Source organism: Symphalangus syndactylus, chromosome 14 (assembly GCF_028878055.3).
Source record: "Symphalangus syndactylus isolate Jambi chromosome 14, NHGRI_mSymSyn1-v2.1_pri, whole genome shotgun sequence".
Taxonomy (NCBI): domain Eukaryota; kingdom Metazoa; phylum Chordata; class Mammalia; order Primates; family Hylobatidae; genus Symphalangus; species Symphalangus syndactylus.
Window position 1 is genome coordinate 115872822 of NC_072436.2, and position 19480 is coordinate 115892301.

The following is a 19480-nucleotide window of genomic DNA, read 5'->3' on the forward strand; positions in this document are numbered from 1 at the left end:
TGGTAAAAAAGCCTGAAACTTTATTGTAAAAAAAAAAAAAGAAAATGAAAAACACTCTAAAACCCTGCGCTGGCTGGGGGTGTCGTCGGAGATCAGAAGGACAGGGAGAAGGCTCGGTAACCCAGGTTGGTGAAGACATCCACCCGGCAGCTGTTGCCTGCAGCTGTCAGGACCTGGAGGAAAGAGGGGCATAACTGGCCTGCCCACACCCCTGCCTCCCAGCCGCCCCGCAGCCCCTGCTGGACCCACCTTGCACTCAGGCGCGGCCGGCTGCTGGTTGAGGCTGAGGCTGAGCAGCCCTGGGGAGGAGCCGGGCACCTGGGCTTTCAGCTCCCCGCTCAGCTGCCACTGGTTGACACAGCGGCCCTGGCCAGCTGACAGAATCTGCAGAGGACAGGGAAGGTGCTCAGGGGTCAGGACTGAAGGGAAGAGTCAGTGGGGGTGGCAGAAGTGAGACACAGGGACTCACCAGGTCCTGGTAGAAGGTGACGTGCTTCTGTGGCGCCCGGATGGGGAAGATGGTGGTGGGTGTAGAGGATCGGAGGTGCCAGAGGGTGAGGGCTGGGCCCCCTCCACAGACCTGGACAGAAAGGTGGGAGTCCCCATCTGTGAACTACAGGCCCACAGCTGGCAGGGCCCGGAGCTGCCATCCCATCCCACAGTCTGCCCAGCTCACCATCCAGTCGGAATCAGTTGCCAAACATCCAATCCAGCGCCCATTGTGGGGCCTCGAGCACTCCTGGGAGGGGGAGGGGAGGAGGGAAAGAGGTGTAGACCTGGAGAATTCAAGGATTTGGGGGAGAAGAGGACAATGGCCACGGTCACACCCTCACCTCCTGCTTATAGACCTCGATCGTCTGGACCTCCTTGGCTGTGCGCAGGTCTGCGGGGAAAGAACTGTGAGTGGTGCCCCACTCGCCTCAGCCTCCTTCACTGCCATCTTGCCCTCCAACCAGCCACCTGCTTACCCCAAAGTCGAACAGCTCCATCCTCGCCACCTGACAGCGCCTCTGGGCTCCTTTCCCGCAGTGCCAGGCAATGGATGTAGTCTGTGTGGCCCCGGAGGACCCTCTGCATGTGGAGGGGCGATGTCAGGAGGAGACCTAGGAAGAGTGCCTCTCCCTGACCTGGACCTGCTCTAGGGCTCCAAGACCCTGCTCACCGTGAAAGTCCCAGTTTCAAGGTCCATAGTGTGCAATTGACAGTCTCCCCCAGCCAGGATGAGGGAATTCTCCTGTGGAGGAGCAGGGTGAGGCAGGAAGTCAATGTCAAATCAGGATAGGCAGAAGGTGAAGGATCAAAGTTTGGACCAAGAACAGTCACATGGGGCTCAGACCTTGGGGACCAGCAGCAAAGCATTGATCTCGGGCACTTCCAGGCTGGTCCTGGGGAAGGAAAGGCAAGGTCAGTGAGGAAGTAGCTTCACCCTGATGCATCCTGTATCCATGTGGCCCTGGCTCACCTGTATGGAGGCTGACGACGCCACAGCTCCTTACAGCCCTTCAAAAGGGAAAATACCAGGTGACCTCAAAGGCTCTCTCTGGGCCCAGGCACCCCAGCCCTTTCCCAAGCTCGACTCCTTACCTTCTTGAGCATCTCCGCCCAAAGCCAGGCCTTCACCTCCCCATCCCCAGCACTAAGCAGATGTCGATCGGTGGAAACCATGCTATAGATGGGCCCATCATGGGCTAAAGAGAAATGCAGAACTGAGTGAGCCACTTCCACCCAAAGTCTCGAAGCCAGACTCCACAGCTATACCCACCTTGGAAAGTCACCACCGGCTTCTTACTTTCCTCTTTGGCTTCTGAGCTCAAAGCAGCGGACAAGCTGCAGGGGACAGCAGAGGGGACCCAGGAGTCAGAAACAGGGGCATCGGTCCCATGAGGGCCAAGTGCCAGGGCTAATGGGTGGACAGCGGCAGAGGGTACCTGAAGATGGCAATCTGCCCATAATTGTTGCCAGCCGCCAGAAACTTCCCACACGGTGAGACGCTCTGGGAGAAGATGGTCATATGGAGCCGCTGCAAGGCCTGGAACACCTCTGTCTGCAGGGAAAGACTGGATGAGGCCTGCCTGGGACGTATGAAACCTCCCATCCACAGATTCCTCCCTGCTTCCCCCAACACCTGCCAGGCCTCCCACTGTCCTGACTTCTCAGCCTTCTTTTGAGGCGGCCCCGCCCCAAGCCAGCACCTGCCCATGCAGTCCCATGGGTGGCTCCAAGAAGACACTGAAGAAGGGGAGAGTTGAGGTGATGCCTCAGGGACCTCTGAGCAAGCACCCAGGCATCTCCTACCAGCTTCCTCAACTGTCAAATGGAGCTCACGGAAGATTCCATCACAATTAGATGAGCTAGTGTATAGACAAGAGCTTTACATGGGGCTGTCAATCAGTGCTTAAGCCGGGTGTGGTGGCTCATACCTGTCATCCAGCGCTCTGGGAGGCCAGGAGTTTGAGAGCAGCCTGGGCAACATAGTGAGACTCCGTCTCAACAAAAAATTTAAAAATGTGGGGCCGGGAACAGTGGCTCACGCCTGTAATCCCAGCACTTTGGGAGGCCGAGGCAGGTGGACCACCTGAGGTCAGGAGTTCAAGACGAGCCTGACCAACATGGAGAAACCCTGTCTCTACTAAAAATCCAAAATTAGCTGGGAGTGGTGGCGCATGCCTGTAATCTCAGATACTCAGGAGGCTGAGGCAGGAGAGTTGCTTGAATCTGGGAGGCGGAGGTTGCGGTGAACCGAGATGGAGCCATTGCACTCCAGCTTGGGCAACAAGAGTGAAATTCCATCTCAAAAAAAAAAAAAAAAAAATTTGGCCGGGCATGGTGGCTCACACTTGTAATCTCAGCACTTTGGGAAGCCAAGGCAGGCACATTACCTGACGTCAGGAGTTCAAGACCAGCCTGGTCAACATGGTGAAACCCTGTCTCTACTAAAAACACGAAAATTAGCTTGGCATGGTGGCACAGGCCTATAGTCCCAGCTACTCAGGGGGCTGAGGCAGGAGAATCGCTTGAATCTGGGAGGCGGAGGTTGCAGTGAGCTGAGATCGCACCACTGCACTCCAGCCTAGGTGGCAGAGTGAGACTCTGTCTCAAAAAAAAAAAAAAAAAAAAAAAAAAAAGTGATTTGCAAGAACTAGAAAATTAAAAAAAAAAAAAAAAAAGTGGCCCTACTACCCCAACATAGAAAAACGTACTGATTTATAATTCCTACTCTCTGACTTGCGTTAAGCCCCTGAAGCACTTCTGGGTTACTATCCCGCCTCCCTGGTCAGACTCTGAGTTCCACAAATAGCCCAGGCAAAACAGGGCTCAGGGCACGATTCCCTGCCCTCCCCGTCCCAGCCATGCGTGGACTACAAACCCCAGAAGGCAACGCGCACCACGTCCGTCTCACCTGACCCAGAGGCACCGCGAGCGGCACAGCTCGCTCCATCTCCAGAACTACAAGTCCCAGAGAGCTCCGCGCGCGACGCAACCTCACGAGGCCTTACGTGCCCAGAGCGATTCCTTTCCGTGGCGCCCTACCGCCTTCGGCGCGAAGGTGGCTGCTGCGTACCGTCCCGAACCCCAGGAGCCGAGGTGAGCGTCGCGAAGACCCCCGACATTAAGAAGTGGCGTCCACCGTAGCCCCGTTAAGCCGGCTACCCTCCCCCACCCCGAGGAGCAAGCCTGCCTTCCGCCACGCGCCGCCCGTCTTCCGCGCCCGCGCAGAACCTCGCCGCTGTGCCCGCCTAAAGCCACGCCCATCCTCGCTGGGCCACGCCCTCAGAGACTCCTCCCCTGTCGCCCAGATCCCACCCGCAAGACCCCAAAACCCAATGATCCTGCAGCAGCCCTTGGAGCGAGGCCCCCAGGGAGGGGCCCAGCGCCTCCCGCGGGCCGCCTTGGGGGTGACTCGGGGCCTGGACGCCAGGTGCGTGCAGGGGACCAGGGTGGGCCTGACCAAGGGCCGCGGGAGCTTTGGCTGGGTTCTCAGGGCTGGTCTGCAGGATGAACACGGGATGGGGCGAATCGGCGGGGCTTAGTCGTGAGCTGAGATGGGATTGGGGCTGCGGCTCAGGGTCGAGACTTCCGAGGTACGCTGCTGGATGGCCCAGGAGAGGGGGGACCGGCACCAGCTGAGACAGGAATGGGCTTGGGGCTCCTGGCTGATGCTGCAGGCTCAGGCGGGCAGATCCTTGGGAAGGGGCCAAGAGGGTGGGGTGCACCAGGATCTCTTTTTTTCCCAGCTCCCCTCTCCGAGGAGCTGTGCCCATGAGCACCAAGCGGCGCCTGGAGGAGGAGCAGTGAGTTTGGGGGCAGGGAGGGACTCCCAACAAGATCTCTGTCACCTCTGGTCCCCAGCAGGCTGCCTCCTGTCTCAGTATCCCAGCCTGCCTCTCTCCCATCTCTCCCCAGGGAGCCTCTGCGCAAGCAGTTTCTGTCTGAGGAGAACATGGCCACCCACTTCTCTCAACTCAGCCTGCACAATGACCACCCCTACTGCAGCCCCCCCATGACCTTCTCCCCAGCCCTGCCCCCACTCAGGTAGGCTCCTCCACTGGCCAGGCCTTCTGCAGAATCACAGGCGGTCCTCACAGCTGACCTCAGGCCCTGCCTCATCGTGCCATTTTTAGCTCTAGCTGATCTCTGGGTTGTTTCCCATCTGGGCTCTTTGGAAAGTGCTGGGAACCCAGGAGCCCCTGGGGACCTGGACCTGGTGGGAGGTGCTCAGCTAGGCCAGCCTCAGCCCCATGCCCTGACAGTCATTTCCTCTTCTAGGAGCCCTTGCTCTGAGCTGCTTCTCTGGCGCTATCCTGGCAGCCTCATCCCTGAGGCCCTCCGTCTGCTGAGGCTGGGGGACACCCCCAGTCCCCCCTACCCTGCAACCCCAGCTGGGGACATAATGGAGCTCTGAGTGCTGGTGGACAGTGCCCCTCCCACCTTCCTTCTTCCCCACAACAGAAGAGACCAGCGACTCCCGCAGAGGGACAGGGTTCCTCCCTCTCCTGCAGACCAGGCATCTGGGCACCAAGACCTTCCCTCAGCAGAGGACACTGAGCCCAACGGAGTTCTGGGATGGGAGGGGTGGGAGCATGAGAAGGGAGGCATCCCACCCCCAAGAAGAACTGAATAAAGATTGCTGAGCAAAGGAAGGCTTCAGTCTGGAACCTGGGGCTTTTGGGGATGGTGGAGAGGGCAGAGGCGCGGGATGCTGGGGTTTCTCCTCCAGATCTTCCCTGGAAAACTGTTAAGGCCAGCCAGGTCCTGGCCGGCTGAGTTCCAGGCATTGAGAATGTGTGAGTCAGAGCCTCACCCCCGCCCCCGCGGCTGGCTGACTCACTCCCTCCCTCCAGCTCAGGGGAGTCAGTCGGGGATCACTGCCTCTCCAAACCATTTAAAGTTAAAGATTCTTTTATTAATAAATTCTCCCTCCCTTCCAAACTCTCCCCAAAATAAATATCTCCTCCCCTCTTTAGGGAGTTGGGGGGGTCTGTATCTTAGGGCCAGCCCTCCTAGTGGGCCAGCCCCCTAGTGTTAAAAATAGGTCCCTAACCCCCCAGGGTGACCCCCGTGGTGGAATTTCAGGACATCTGAGTGAGTGGGGCCTAGTGTCAAGTCTGCCCCCCAAGTCAGCCTGGCCCCCAGGGCCTCTAGGAAGGAGGGCACCCCCCTCCCCTGTGCAAATGCTGCAGTTCCTTAGTCAGTGTCAGCTGTTTTGTGTGAGCCAGCGTGAGGCTCCCTTTCTGTTCTGGGGCCAGAGGCAGGGCAACCAGACACCTTGGAAGGTTCCCCTGAACCCTGGGCCCAGGCCTCAGAGGTGATTCACCGCCCCCCACCCCCCCTTGTGGTTGGAGGAGCTTGGCTCCTGCCGCGTCTGGGAGGCAGAGACTGGCTCTAGAATGGATGAATGAATGATGAGTGGGCGAGCCCCGGCTGGCAGGGGGCACATTGTCACTGGATCAGCGCCACAGCTGGGCAGCCCTCTCCGCCGGTCTCCTCTATGGGGGCTGCAAGATAAGAGGTGGGGTCGTCAGCAGCAGAGAAAAGGTCGAGTGCTGACAGGGCTGGGCAGGCCAAGGCACACTTACTGGTGAACTTCTCTCTCCTGCGGCATCGTCTCCAGACCAGAAAGCCAGAAAGCAGCCCCAGCACGAAGGTCAGGCTCAGAGCGCCCCCAAGGATGGGCCAAAGCAGCCGGAAGGGGGCGGGAGGTGCCGCAGCGCCTGGGGGCGGGACTCGGAGTCAGACCTCGCCCCTCTCCAGGCCAGCCCCGCCCCCTAAGCCTGAGCCTTCAGCCTTCTCCCAAACGTGGCCTCCTCCCTGATCGGAGCCCCTTCCCAGCTCCCACCTCCTCCCGATTGATTTCCCAGATGCAAAGCTCTCGGCCTCGCTCTCCGCACCAGCCACCCTCTCTCCCAGTCTGGGGTCCGCTGGCCACTGGCCCTGCCCCCCACTCACAGCCCAGGCAGAAGTCGCTGTGCGGTCGCGCCCTGCAAGACGCGCAGTCCATGCATTTGTCCAGGTCCGCGCTCCAGGAGCTGCCGCGGGAGCAGGGGGCGGTGCCTGGGGAGGGGGCCTCGGGTCAGAGGCTGGGGGCGGGACTCGGCTATTCTGGGGTCTGAGGTCAGGGTCGGCCGGCTCGAATAACGTGAGTCACTGGCGCCCTCCTCGCGCATTCCTCACAGGTGACCGCACGGCCCGACCGGGACACGGCAGCTCCGGGAGGGAGCGCGTAGCGCGGGACGCTGGGGGTGGGGGGGTCAGGTCCCCACAACCCCCCTGCCGCCGGCGGGTGACTCACTCCTGGGCACCGGGCCCGACCCCGGTCCCTCCCCCAGCATAGCTGGGCACTGAAGTCACCGGATGGAAGGGGGCGCCCCACATGGTATAGAGGGCACAGACCCTAGTGCCTCTCGACGGTCTCCCCAACTCGTCGATCACTGGGGCTAGTTAGACCCTGTACCGACCAGGCTGGGGGCGTGCCCCTTCCTAGACTAAACATCCCGCCCTCACTCACTTTCTCTCTCCATTTGAAGTACTTTGGACTTTCGGAACTGAAGACCCCGCCAACCTCAACTGGACGGTGGGAGAAACTGAGGCCCGGATTGTGAATGAAGCTTGGAGAGTGATGGAAGTTCCCACAGCCGGGAGCGAGCTGTTTGAAGGCCACCTGACCCCAGATCCCCACATCTGCCTGTTCCCCCAGTTCCGCGCTGTTCTCCAGACACCCAATCCGGCTCCCGAGCCCCGGCCCGGGGTTCCCCGATCCCTGAGTCCCGCGTACCTGGCGCTTGCTCCCCGGCCACGGAGCGCAGCAACGCCAGCCAGAGCCCCAGCACGAGGAGCCGCAGCAACCGGCGCAGCGAGCCCCGAGCCATGGTGCACGTCCCGCGCCCGCCGCTGTCTGCGCCCGCCGCCGGCCGGCAGGGACCCACCGCCGCCGCCCCGCCCCCGCCCCCGCCTTCCGGGGCGGAGCTCTCGCCTCCGCCCGCCTTGAGGTCCGCTTCGGGACGCCACGCCCCGCGGCGCCCGCTCAGTTCAGTCATTCATTCAACAAAGTCCTGGCGCGGGAGCTGCCAGGACCCCGCAGGGACGCAGACCCCTTCCTTGCCCAGCCGGTGATCTAGACCAGCGCGCGTGGTGTGGGGAAATCAAAAATTAGACACGAGTGCTCGCTTCGGCAGCACATATAGAAATCAGACACGAACGGCGGCACGCGGTGGCTCACGCCTTTAATCCCATCAGTTTGGGAGTCTGAGGCAGGCGGATTACAAGGTCAGGAGTTCGAGAGCAGCCTGACCAACGTGGTGAAACGCCGTCTCTACTCGAATAGAAAAATTAGCCGGGCGTGGTGGCGCGCGCCTGTAATCCGAGCTACTCAAGAGGCTGAGGCAGGAGAATCTCTTGAACCCGGGAGGCGGAAGTTGCAGTGAGCCGAGATCGCGCCACTACACTCCAGGCTGGGCGACAGAGTGAGAGTCCGTCTCAAATAAATAAATAAATAAATAAACAAACAAACAAACAATAAAAAGAAATCAGACACATGACCAATCCATGCAGAGATCACTGCAGCTTCCTTTTTTTTTTTTTTTTTTTTTTTTGCTCTTGAGATTGCGTCTCACTCTTGCTCAGCCTGGAGTGCAGTGGTACGATCACGGTTCTCTGGGCTCAGGTGGTGAGCCTCCCACCTCAGCCTCCCAAGTAGCTGGGACCACAGGCCCTGCGCCACCACGCCCGGCTAATTTTTGTATTTTTTGTAGAGACCAGGGTCTTACTATGTTGCCCAGGTTAGCCTGGCCACTACAGCTTTCTTAAGGGCCGGGGAGGTATAACAATTAAACTTGAGGTCAGGAGCTCGAGACCAGCCTGGCCAACATGGTGAAACCACGTCTTTACTAAAAATAAAAAAAAGAAAGAAGTTAGCCGGGCTTGGTGGTGGGCGCCTGTAATCTCAGCTACTCGGGAGACTGAGGCAGGAGAATTGCTGGAACCTGGGAGACGGAGGTTGCAGTCAGTCGAGATAGCGCCATTGCACTCCAGACTGGGCGACAGAGAGGGCCTCCATCTCAAAAAAACAAAGCAGGCCGGGCGCGGTGGCTCACGTCTGTAATCCCAGCACTTTGGGAGGCTGAGGCGGGCGGATCACGAGGTCAGGAGATCGAGGCCATCCTGGCTAACACGGTGAAACCCTGTCTCTACTAAAAATACAAAAAATTAGTCGGGGGTGGTGGCGGGCACCTGTAGTAGTCCCAGCTACTCTGGAGGCTGAGGCAGGAGAATGGCGTGAACCCGGAAGGCGGAGCTTGCAGTGAGCCAAGATCGCGCCACCGCACTCCAGCCTTGGCGACAGAGCAAGACTCCATCTCAAAAACAAACAACAACAACAAAAAATAGCAACATAAAACTAATATTATCTGGCCGGGCGCGGTGGCTTAAGCCGGTAATCCCAGCGCAGTGCGAGGCCAAGGCGGGCGGATCGCTTTGAGTCCCGGAGTTCGAGACGCCTGGGCAATATAACAAGACCCTGTCTATACAAAACAAAACATAAATTAGCTGGGCACGGTGGCGTGTGCCGCCTGTAGTCCCAGCTACTCAGGAGGCTGAGGCGGGAGGATCGCTTGAGCCCGGAAGGTTGAGACTGCAGTGAGCCGTGATCGCACCACTGCACTCCAGCCTGGGTGACACAGTGAAAATATTTCTCCAAAATAATACCAATAGTATGCCCTTTAATTTGTACCTTAGGACGTAGTTACATACTAAAATGCAGACTTGTTATCTCCATTTTGCAGAGTAGGAAACGAAGGCTCAGGAAGGTTAGGTGAGTTCCCCATGTCACCGCGCTGTTTAAGTGGTGAAGCGGAGTCTCAAGCTCTGTTCTCCCCTACGCCTGGCGCCCTCACCCTGGGTGAGTCTGGACGTCTGCCAGCCCAAGGCGGGCGCAGCGACCCCAGCCTCCAGCGCCCCCCTCTGACGAGCCTGGGATTCGCACGCCCGCTGCCGTCGGGGACAGGGTCTCTGCCCCTCCTCCGGGGCGGTGGTCCAGTGACGTCATCGCTTCTTTAAGACCCCCCCGCCTCCGCCCCTGTCCCGACACTCGGCCTAGGAATTTCCCTTATCTCCTTCGCAGGTGAGTCCGGGGCAGGTGTGCGTGTTGGAGAGACGCCTCTTGGGGCCGGGTGCAGGGTGGTGGCGGCGTGGGTAGGGGTGCGTGCGAACTCGGGCTGCGGCCACCTAGATGGGCGAGTCCCTGAGGGGGTCGGGCGGTCTGCGCCCAAGCCTCCGAGGTGATAGGGTCCTTCGGGGCTCCCAAGGGTTAAACGCCCCTCCCCCTCCCCAGGGACAAAGACTCCGAAACCCCGGGCGCCCCTCCCCCACCCGCCTTGCCTCTCGGGGCGGAGCGCCCCTCCCCCTCCCCCTCACCTGGGGGAGCGGACCTTGCGGCCACTGCAGCTACAGAACCCCTCCTGGGCGCGCGGCTCCCAGGCTGGGGTGGTCGGGTGAGCCGGGGCGCCCTCCGACAGAGTCTTTCTTGCAGTGCATGAAAAAGAAAGGGGCAGGGGCACAGTCTGAGGGAAGAGGCCTGGGCGCGTAGACTAGCGTGGCCCCGACGCTAACTCGGCCAGAGGCCTAAGGGCCGGACCTGGGCGCTGGGGCACCCTGCCCCAGCCAGTCTCCCCAAGGTGGCCTGCTCCGCCCAGGCCTGGGGCCCCCGGCTAATGAGTAGAGCCTGCCCTCCGGCCACTGCCGGCCGGGATAAGTTTAGGTCCAAGCCGTGCAATGAAAGAACTCTGGGCAATGGGAGGCCACAGCCCGGCCCTAGTCAGAAGTGATCCCCTCCGCGACCTCCAACACTGAGGGGACACAGGTGCAGGCCAGGTAGAGGTGGGAGAACTGGTGTCGAGGGGAGTCTAGCACAGCATTTTGGTCTAGAATTCACAGGAAAAGACCCTCAGCCTTGAGGCTATGCTCTCCAGCCCCTAGGGGAGGTCAGAAGGGTGGGACCAGGGAGTTATCCAGTGGCTTTGGGGAAGGAACCGCTTTTAGGTGGGGGATTAATGATGCTTTTCTTCATCTCTCCTGGTCCTGGTGTCTGCCAGCCTGGGGCGTGGAACCAAGTTGTGAGGGACATTGGGTGGTGGGAGGAAGCTTAGGATCTCCAATCTTAGTGTTGAAATTAACAAGTTTTGGTTAGGCACGGTGGCTCACACCTGTAATCCCAGCACTTTGGGAGGCCCAGGTGGGCAGATCACCTGAGGTCAGGAGTTCGAGACCAGCCTGGCCAACTTGATGAAACCTTGTCTCTACTAAAAATATAAAAATTAGGGCCAGGTGCGGTGGCTCATGCCTGTAATCCCAACACTTTGGGAGGCCGAGGCGGGAGGATCACGAAGTCAGGAGATTGAGACCATCCTGGCTAACACAGTGAAATCCTGTCTCTACTAAAAATATGAAAAAATTAGCAGGGCGTGGTGATGAGCATCTGTACTCCCAGCTACTCGGGAGGCTGAGGCAGGAGAATGGCGTGAACCCGTGAGGCAGAGCTTGTAGTGAGCCGAGATCCTGCCACTGCACTCCAGGCTGGTCGACAGAGCAAGGCTCCGTCTCAAAAAAAAAAAAAAATTGGCCGAGCGTGGTGGTGTGCACCTGTAATCCCAGCTACTTGGGAGGCTAAGGCAGGATAATCGCTTGAACCTGGGAGGCAGAGGTTGCAGTGAGCCGAGATGGCACCACTGCACTCTAGCCTGGGCCACAGAGCAAGACTCCTCGTCTCAAACAACAACAAAAAAAGAAATAGACAAATTTGAGCCTTAAACTCAGGGCTAGAACTGAACCATTCTACACGGAAACTGCTTGGAAATTGCACCGTCTTCTCATCTGCTTTTTGCCGCCTTGCAGCCTGATCACTGGCTCTCGCCTTGGACTGTCATTGCACAGGTTTCATCCTGTTATCTTTCATTTGCACTCAGAATAGCCAGGGCAGGGCTGCTTGCACATTCACTGTCATGAGCCAGTGCCTGTCACATAACTAGAAAGAATAATAAATGCTAAAGCATTAAGTGTTCATTTTGCCCACGAGAAGTGAGGCTCAGGGAGCATGTCTTGACTGAGTTCCAGGATGTGATGACCACTTTCCAGGGTGCATGCCCCTAGTGTCCTGTCCACATGTGGCCTGAGGTCTGGGCCCGCCAGGCCTCACCTTGTTGTGCTTCTGTCCCAAATACAGTGCAGCTCCTTCAACCTCACCATGGCCTCTGCCGGAATGCAGATCCTGGGAGTCGTCCTGACACTGCTGGGCTGGGTGAATGGCCTGGTCTCCTGCGCCCTGCCCATGTGGAAAGTGACCGCTTTCATCGGCAACAGCATCGTGGTGGCCCAGGTGGTGTGGGAGGGCCTGTGGATGTCCTGCGTGGTGCAGAGCACGGGCCAGATGCAGTGCAAGGTGTACGACTCACTGCTGGCGCTGCCGCAGGACCTGCAGGCCGCACGTGCCCTCTGTGTCATCGCTCTCCTTGTGGCCCTGTTCGGCTTGCTGGTCTACCTTGCTGGGGCCAAGTGTACCACCTGTGTGGAGGAGAAGGATTCCAAGGCCCGCCTGGTGCTCACGTCTGGGATTGTCTTTGTCTTCTCAGGGGTCCTGACGCTGATCCCCGTGTGCTGGACGGCGCATGCCATCATCCGGGACTTCTATAACCCCCTGGTGGCTGAGGCCCAAAAGCGGGAGCTGGGGGCCTCCCTCTACTTGGGCTGGGCGGCCTCAGGCCTTTTGTTGCTGGGTGGGGGGCTGCTGTGCTGCACTTGCCCCTCGAGGGGGTCCCGGGGCCCCAGCCATTACATGGCCCGCTACTCAACATCTGCCCCTGCCATCTCTCGGGGGCCCTCTGAGTACCCCACCAAGAATTACGTCTGACGTGGAGGGGAATGGGGGCTCCACTGGCGCTAGAGCCATCCAGAAGTGGCAGTGCCCAACAGCTTTGGGATGGGTTCGTATCTTTTGTTTCTGCCTCCTATTTTCCTTTTGACTGAGGATATTTAAAATTCATTTGAAAACTGAACCAAGATGATGACTCAGACTCCCACTTAGGCTCTGCTGTTTCTCACCCTTGGATGATGGAGCCAAAGAGGGGATGCTTTGAGATTCTGGATCTTGACATGCCCATCTTAGAAGCCAGTCGAGCTGTGGAACTAATGTGGAGGCTGCTTGCTGTGCTGGCCTTTGCAACAAGACAGACTGTCCCCAAGAGTTCCTGCTGCTGCTGGGGGCCGGCCTTCCCTAGATGTCACTGGACAGCTGCCCCCCATCCTACTCAGGCCTCTGGAGCTCCTCTCTTCACCCCTGGAAAAGCAAGTGATCTGTTAACAAAGGACTACCCACCTCCGGAACTTCTGACCTCTGGCTCTTCCGTCCTGATAGGACGTCCACCCCCCAGGGCCAGGTCCCAGCTATTTAGACCCCCGCCCCCACCTCCAACACTGCATGCTTCTGCCCTGCCTGCCCCGCCTCACCCCCTTTACACTCACATTTTTACCAAATAAAGCATGTTTTGTTAGTGCATTTGGTGTTGCAGGGGGTTACTGAGTGCCCACCCTGGCTAGGGGAGGAGGTGGGCATAAGTGAGTCATGATCCTCTCTGCCCATGGCTTGAGTGAGCATACCCACCACGCAGAACCTGGAGCCAGACCTTGGCCTGACAGCCACCAAGGGAGGCCACCTGGCTGTCCCTGCCCAGCCCCAACGGTGGCGCACAGATTAGAGAGAGCCCAGTTACAAATGTTCTTTATTTCCGACTCGAGGGTGGGGATGTTGGGGAGAGGGAGGTGATGGGCAGGCCCTCCCTGACAACTCCAGGGTTGGGAGGGCATGGTCTGCTCTTTGGTTTTGGAGCCAATGAGCTGCTGCTGTTTTGGTGAGGCCAGGGTTCCTGGGGCAGGGGAGGGCTCAGAAGAGAAGGCAGGCCAGCCAGTGTCCTGGGCAACGGAAGGAAACAATTACTGGGGAAGCAGGGGCAGGCCAGGGTTCCCAACACCTGTGGGCTGCCCAGCTTGGGGGAGAACATCAAAGGGGACCCCACTGAGAAGAGCTCAGCCAGGCCAGCTGACCCAGCCCTGCAGCCAGGTGTAGCTTGGGCTTTTGGAAAGTGGAGAAGGAGGTTGTGATGGAGCAGGGCATCTGGTCACCAGGCCAAGGTTGAAGGGGCGGAGCAGTGGGGAGCAGCGGGCTCCCAGGGGAAACCTCCCCCTCACACGTAGTCCCTCTTGTCCAGTCCAGATGCGCCCGAGCGGGAGGGGATGGAGTAGCCCAGCCTAGGTCCGAGGGGCCGCTCGACCTGGGGCGGGGGGCACGTGCAGCAGAGGAGCCCCCCGCCCAGCATAAGCAGTGCGGCTGCTGCCCAGCCCAGGTAGAGGGACGCCCCCAGCTCCCGCTTGAGGGCCTCAGCCACCAGGGGGTTGTAGAAGTCCTGGATGATGGCGTGCGCCGTCCAGCACACAGGGATGAGCACCAGGATGCCGGCGAGGAGGAGGATGACCCCCCCGGTGAGCATGATACGGGCCTTGGCACCTTCGTCCTCCACACACGTGGTACACTGGGCACCTGTGATGGCCACCAGGAGGCCAAGCAGGGCCAGCAGGAGGGCGATGACACAGAGGGCACGTGCGGCCTGCAGGTCCTGCGGCAGCGCCAGCAGTGAGTCGTACACCTTGCACTGCATCTGGCCCGTGCTCTGCACCACGCAGGACATCCACAGGCCCTCCCACACCACCTGGGCCACCACGATGCTGTTGCCGATGAAGGCGGTCACCTTCCACAGGGGCAGGGCGCAGGACACCAGGGTCCCCAGCCAGCCCAGCACAGCCAGGGTCATGCCCAGCAGTTCTAAGCCGGTCGAAGCCATCTGGCCCCTCAGTTAGGTCTTCTCAGCCCCAGGAGGCCTAGGTGACTCAGAGGGTGTGTCTGGTGTGCTGGGTGGGTGTCTCTGTGTCTGGCAGGAGGTGGAAGGCTTGTTGGTGTCCCCAAGCCAGGCCAGTCCTCAGTTCCGTGAACCTCTTGAAAGGCGCCTCCTCTCCGTGCCTCTTGCAGGTGTTTCTGGTCCTCGTGGAGCACAAAGCAGACTCGTAGTCCCGCTCGGCTGAGTGGTGGGTGTCACCTCGAGGGGCCTCCGCCCATCGGATGCCCTGAGGGTGCTGCTGCTCTTACCACCCCGCTGTCACACCTGGGCTGAGCTCGCAGGGGTCCTCCGGACGCACTGCCAGGCTGAGGTCATCCGCGTCTCCTGCTGGCTGGCGCAGGTTCCCACTGAGCGACTCTGACAGTGCCACCTGGGGACTCTGCGGGCTCTCGGCTGCAGGCGGGGTTTTAAGGCCCAGGCAGGGGAGGAGCAGAGTGAAGTGCAGGGAGGCCAGGATAGGGGAGACCTCAGCCACGGGGAGGGTGCGGGGCTGGGGGTTCGTGGGCAGCGGATAGATGAGGGGCCTGGGGGCCAGCGGGGGACGCCGCGGTTGAGTGGGGACAGGGGAGGAAGAGTGTCCGTAGCATCTGTGCATGTGGGAACCAAGGGTGAAGGAGGGGAAGACGGAGGACAAGCTGAGGAAGAAGAGAGGGATCGGGGGTCAAAAAAGTAACAGACTCAGGACAGAAACGCACACAGGGGGCGTCGGCTTGCCTTCCTGAGCCTTCTCCTCCCGCAGCCCCTCCCCAGCCACCTCTGCTCTCCCCCGGCCTAGTTTCGTGATGCAAACTTGCCCCAGCTCCCCGAGTATCGCACACTCCCGCCCGCCTGGGACTCTCTGGAATCTGATCCATCCCCCGTCTCAGCCCAGTGGCCCCGCTAGCTCCCGGGGGGAAAGGCCCCGCCCGCACTGTTCCCCAGACGACAAGTGCCTGGCGCCCAGCTCAGGTGGCATCGCCCTGGCAACGGCCTAGAAAACTACCCCCCGCTTCAACCTCAGCTCAGGTGCGCTCTTGCCACCCCTGCTGCTGAAACCGAGGCTAAGCTGAGCTGCCTAAGATCTCCAGAGGCCAGAGGATAAGGGGCCCGTTGTGGAGGTTGGGGGGCACTCAGGAAAGGGGATGGAGGCGGGAGGGGCTGGGGCTGGAACCCAGGGTGGGGCACAGCCCAGGACCCGGTTATGTTCCATGGGCAGGTGAGTGAGTGGCCAGTCAGGCCTCCCAGGCCAAAACACCCCAGAGGTGGGCACAGGGGTTAAGTCCAGGGACTCAAGTGTCCCCAAGACCTGCCTTCCAGTTTGCAGGAAAGCCTTACCTCCAGAAAAACCCCCTCAGAGCCTGTGATTCCACTCATGGGGACAGCCTGGGAGTCCCACTGACCAAAGCTCAAATCCTGACCCCTACCTGGGACAGATCATGGAAGGTCGAGGTCCTTAACCTCCTTTGGTCAAAGACCCACTTGAGAAACCCCGTGGGACTCACAGAACATGCACCCACAAACATGTGCCCCTGATCTGTGGGGGAGGGTTCATGAACTCCCTCAAGCCCCTGCCTGGGTGCTAAGAACCTCTGAGGATTGTCTGAAAAAGCAGTGTGACAGCCAGGTGCAGTGGCTCACGCCTGTAATCCCAACACTTTGGGAGGCCAAGATGGGCAAATCACGAGGTCAGGAATTCGAGACCAGCCTGGCCAACATGGTGAAAGCCCGTCTCTACTAAAAATACAAAAAATTAGATATCCCAGCACTTTGGGAGGCCGAGGCAGGTAAATCAGAAGGTCAAGACATCGAGACCATCCTGGCCAACATGGTGAAACCCTGTCTCTACTAAAAATACAAAAACTAGCTGGGCGTGGAGGCACAAGCCTGTAGTCCCAGCCACTCGCCACTCTGGAGGCTGAGGCAGGACAATCACTTGAAACCGGGAGGTAGAGGTTGCAGTGAGCCAAGATTGTACCACTCCACTCCAGCCTGGCGACAGAGCGAGACTCGTCTCAAAAAAAAAAAAAAAAAAAAAAAATTAGCTGGGCATGGTGGCAGGCGCCTGTAATCCCAGCTACTTGGGAGGCTGAGGCAGAAGAATCGCTTGAACCGGAGGCAGAGGTTGCAGTGAGCCGAGATCACAGCACTGCACTCCAGCTTGGGTGACAGTGGGAGACTCCATCTCAAAAAAAAAAAAAAAAAAAAGGAAAAGGGATGTGAGGAAGATTCTCTCCATTAATGCACTTTCCAGGGAGGTACAGAGGATCCGCAGAGTGGGCCCTCACCTGGTACTGCCTCTCACCTGCCTGGTGCTGGGAGGGGTGTGCTGGAGCCCACTGGCCGGTGCTAGGAGGGCTGGGGTGTGCTGGAGCCCACTGGCCGGTGCTGGCAGGGCTGGGGTGTGCTGGAGCCCACTGGCTGGTGCTGGGAGGGCTGGAGGTGCCCACCACACACATCTGGTGGCTGCACCACTTCACGGCACTGCCTTTGGGGAGCCAGTCGCCAGGCACACCCCTACTCAGTGCCCCTCACCCAGTCGGTGGGACATTGTGTATAAAGGGCTCTAACCTCAAGGAGCGGTCAGGGTTCAAACCTAGGGGTATGAGCATCACTTCTGTGAAAGGGTTTTAGCATCTTTTGGGTCCGGGCACTGAGGCTCACGCCTGTAATCCCAGCGCTTAAGAGGCCAAGGTGGGAGGATTGCTTAAGGCCAGGAGCTTGAGACCAGCCTGGGCAATACAGTGAGACCCCATTTCTAAAAATATATATATATATATATATATATATATATATATATATATATATATATATATATATTCAAAAATTAGCTGAGTTAGGTGGTTCCTGTCTGTAGTCTCAGCTACTCGGGAGGCTGAGGTGGGAGGATCTCTTGAGCCCAGGAGTTGGAGGCCGCAGTGAGCTATGATTATGCCACCACACTCCATCCTAGGTGAGACCCTGTCTCTTAAAAAAAAAAATGATACTTTTGGAAGAGAGATTTACGCTTTCCTTCAGATTTGCAAAGGGGCCTTGACCCAAAACAGCTTAAGATCCTCCCCTGCAAACAGAGACAGGTCAGCGCCAATCAGCTGGTCTGTAAGGTAAACAGAAGCCTCACCTCCTCTTCAGCATCCCCTAGGCCTCTCCACTGAGGGGGGCTCCTCTGGTACGAGGGGGGCTGACCTGGAGGCCCCACAGAGTCTGGAAGACGGCGGGGTGGGTAATACAGGGGCTGGAAAGTGGCCATCGATGGACTCAGGGAATCTTGTGGCGGGTTTGTCCAGCTCACCCAGCCCCTGGGGCTCAGATTTCACAGGGTGGGGGTGGGGAGAGCAGAGATTGCAGAAGGAGGCAAGCCGGTCAGTGGGCTCCCTCGTAGCCTTCTAGGGGACTCCAGGAATCCAGCCGCACAGGTTTGGGCAGCTGTCAGGAGGCAGCAGGAAGCCTGGCTCTCTGAAGTCCCCCCAACCCAGCAGCCCCAACCCAGGGGCTATTCTATTCCTTGGGCTGGAACAAGTCCTCCTCGTCCTAGGGCCTAAGGTGATCAGCTCATCCCCCTTTTTTGAGGGACATTCCCAGTTTGAATATTGGGTCCTCCAGGGAAACCGGGATGGCTGGTCCACTTGCCGTCGGGCCCTGCCTCGGTGACTCACTGGTCCCCCAGTCAGCTCTAAACCCCTACATTGTAGCCCAGTGGCGGGCTGCACACATCCGGGGAGCACTGTGCCCGGAAAGGGCATAAGAGGACCCCAGGGGTTTTTTTGTTTGTTTTTTGAGACGGAGTTTTGCGCTTGTTGCCCAGGCTGGAGTGCAATGGCACAATCTCTGCTCACTGCAACCTCTGCCTCCTGGGTTCAAGCTGTTCTCCTGCCTCAGCCTCTCAAGTAGCTGAGATTACAGGCATGCGCCACCACACCCGGCTAATTTTTTTCTTTTTTTGTATTTAGTAGAGACGGGGTTTCACCATGTTGGTCAGGCTGTTCTCGAACTCCTGATCTCAAGTGATCCGCCGGCCTCAGCCTCCCAAAGTGCTGGGATTACAGGAAAGCACCACCGCACTTGCTTGGGGACCCCAGGTTTGTGTTTTGTTTTTTTGAGACGGAATCTCGCTCTGTCGCCCAGGCTGGAGTGCAGTGACATGATCTCAGCTTACTGCAACCTCTGCCTCCTGGATTCAAGCGATTCTTCTGCCTCAGCCTCCTGAGTAGCTGGAACTACAGGCATGCACCAACACACCCGGCTAATTTTTGTATTTTAATTAGAGATGGGGTTTCACCATATTGGCCCGGCTGGTCTCAAACTCCTAACTTCGTGATCTGCGTGCCTCGGCCTCCCAAACTGCTGGGATTAGAGGTGTGAGCCACTGCGTCCAGCCGACCCCAGGTTTTTAAGACCCCAATTCCTCTTTGGCCCAACATCTCCACACTGGAGCAAGGAGGAAAGCAAGCCCACGCTCCAGGGACTAGCCAGCAGTGTGGGTGGCGGCTGCTCAGCAGATGCGCACATCCCCACCTCAGTGACCAACCCACTGGACTTGCCTTCACAGTGGCCCTGTGCGGCTTCAGCCTCCTCCCACCCCAAGTCTCCCACTCCATGTCTCTAAGATAAAACAAAGTATCTCCCCAAGCCCCCTGGGGAGAGTAAAAGTGGGGAAACATCTGGGAGCCTAGGAGAGGCTGGAAGAGGGTGGTTGGGGAGCTGCCCACGGTGGGAGGATTCCCAGGACACATGGGCAGCAATTAGCCTGTTGTCCTCAGCCCTCACTAGGCCTAGGTTGGGAGGTCCCAGACCCTCTCCTAGGCCCCCGCGCACCTGGATTCAGTTGGATCTTGGGAACGGAAGGGTTAAGGTTGGGGCCTAATCAGGGACTGGAATGCCATTGATATGGAAAAGTGGGGGCCCCTTGGTGTGGTTACCATCTCAATGGCACTTTAACACGTCCAGCGAAGTCCCCTCCCCCATCCCCCACGTCTGGGAAAAGAGGTGGGGGAGGGGAACCTTCCCCACTGTACTACCTTGGAAAGAAAGGAAGCCGGCCCTCCACCAGCCCCTTCCTGGAGTGACAA

General features: G+C 58.9%; 5 protein-coding genes across 12 annotated transcripts; 2 read left to right on the plus strand and 3 right to left on the minus strand.

The window, feature by feature from the left end:
• Nucleotides 1–5: 5 nt before the first annotated feature.
• On the minus strand, nt 6–3732 carry THOC6 (THO complex subunit 6). Of its 2 annotated transcripts, XM_055241946.2 has the most exons (13): nt 3401–3732; nt 1929–2044; nt 1763–1827; nt 1585–1688; nt 1463–1500; nt 1337–1385; nt 1163–1234; nt 969–1071; nt 834–883; nt 677–739; nt 470–580; nt 250–384; nt 6–173 (listed from the first exon to the last, which is right to left on the minus strand). In XM_055241946.2, the coding sequence occupies exons 1-13, from the start codon at nt 3437–3439 to the stop codon at nt 93–95; spliced, it is 1026 nt and encodes a 341-aa protein (XP_055097921.1). In that variant the 5' UTR covers nt 3440–3732; the 3' UTR covers nt 6–92. The 2 variants fall into 2 exon arrangements, with proteins under 2 accessions (XP_055097921.1, XP_055097923.1); XM_055241948.2 differs by lacking the exon at nt 250–384 and having other exon boundaries at nt 3401–3541.
• HCFC1R1 (host cell factor C1 regulator 1) lies at nt 3480–5137 on the plus strand. 5 transcript variants are annotated; one of them, XM_055241951.2, is made up of 4 exons: nt 3792–3919; nt 4236–4292; nt 4405–4533; nt 4768–5137. In XM_055241951.2, exons 1-4 carry the CDS (start codon nt 3825–3827, stop codon nt 4901–4903), a joined length of 417 nt encoding a protein of 138 aa, XP_055097926.1. In that variant the 5' UTR covers nt 3792–3824; the 3' UTR covers nt 4904–5137. The 5 variants fall into 5 exon arrangements, with proteins under 5 accessions (XP_055097927.1, XP_055097928.1, XP_055097926.1 ...); XM_055241952.2 differs by lacking the exon at nt 4236–4292 and having other exon boundaries at nt 3480–3919; nt 4354–4533; XM_055241953.2 differs by lacking the exon at nt 4236–4292 and having other exon boundaries at nt 3788–3919.
• A 245-nt stretch (nt 5138–5382) lies between these two features.
• Nucleotides 5383–7578, minus strand: TNFRSF12A (TNF receptor superfamily member 12A). 3 transcript variants are annotated; one of them, XM_055241949.2, is made up of 4 exons: nt 7274–7571; nt 6448–6552; nt 6078–6212; nt 5383–5996 (listed from the first exon to the last, which is right to left on the minus strand). In XM_055241949.2, exons 1-4 carry the CDS (start codon nt 7533–7535, stop codon nt 5941–5943), a joined length of 558 nt encoding a protein of 185 aa, XP_055097924.1. In that variant the 5' UTR covers nt 7536–7571; the 3' UTR covers nt 5383–5940. The 3 variants fall into 3 exon arrangements, 2 of the variants coding, with proteins under 2 accessions (XP_055097924.1, XP_063473014.1); XM_063616944.1 differs by lacking the exon at nt 6448–6552 and having other exon boundaries at nt 7274–7573; XR_010115487.1 differs by lacking the exons at nt 5383–5996; nt 6078–6212 and having other exon boundaries at nt 6514–6552; nt 7007–7578.
• Nucleotides 7579–8478: 900 nt separating this feature from the next.
• On the plus strand, nt 8479–13040 carry CLDN6 (claudin 6). Its single transcript, XM_055242044.2, has 2 exons — nt 8479–9616; nt 11714–13040. The coding sequence occupies exon 2, from the start codon at nt 11735–11737 to the stop codon at nt 12395–12397; it is 663 nt and encodes a 220-aa protein (XP_055098019.1). The 5' UTR covers nt 8479–9616; nt 11714–11734; the 3' UTR covers nt 12398–13040.
• A 208-nt stretch (nt 13041–13248) lies between these two features.
• CLDN9 (claudin 9) lies at nt 13249–14415 on the minus strand. Its single transcript, XM_055242045.2, has one exon. It carries the CDS (start codon nt 14379–14381, stop codon nt 13728–13730), a length of 654 nt encoding a protein of 217 aa, XP_055098020.1. The 5' UTR covers nt 14382–14415; the 3' UTR covers nt 13249–13727.
• Between the last annotated feature and the right edge of the window lie 5065 nt (nt 14416–19480).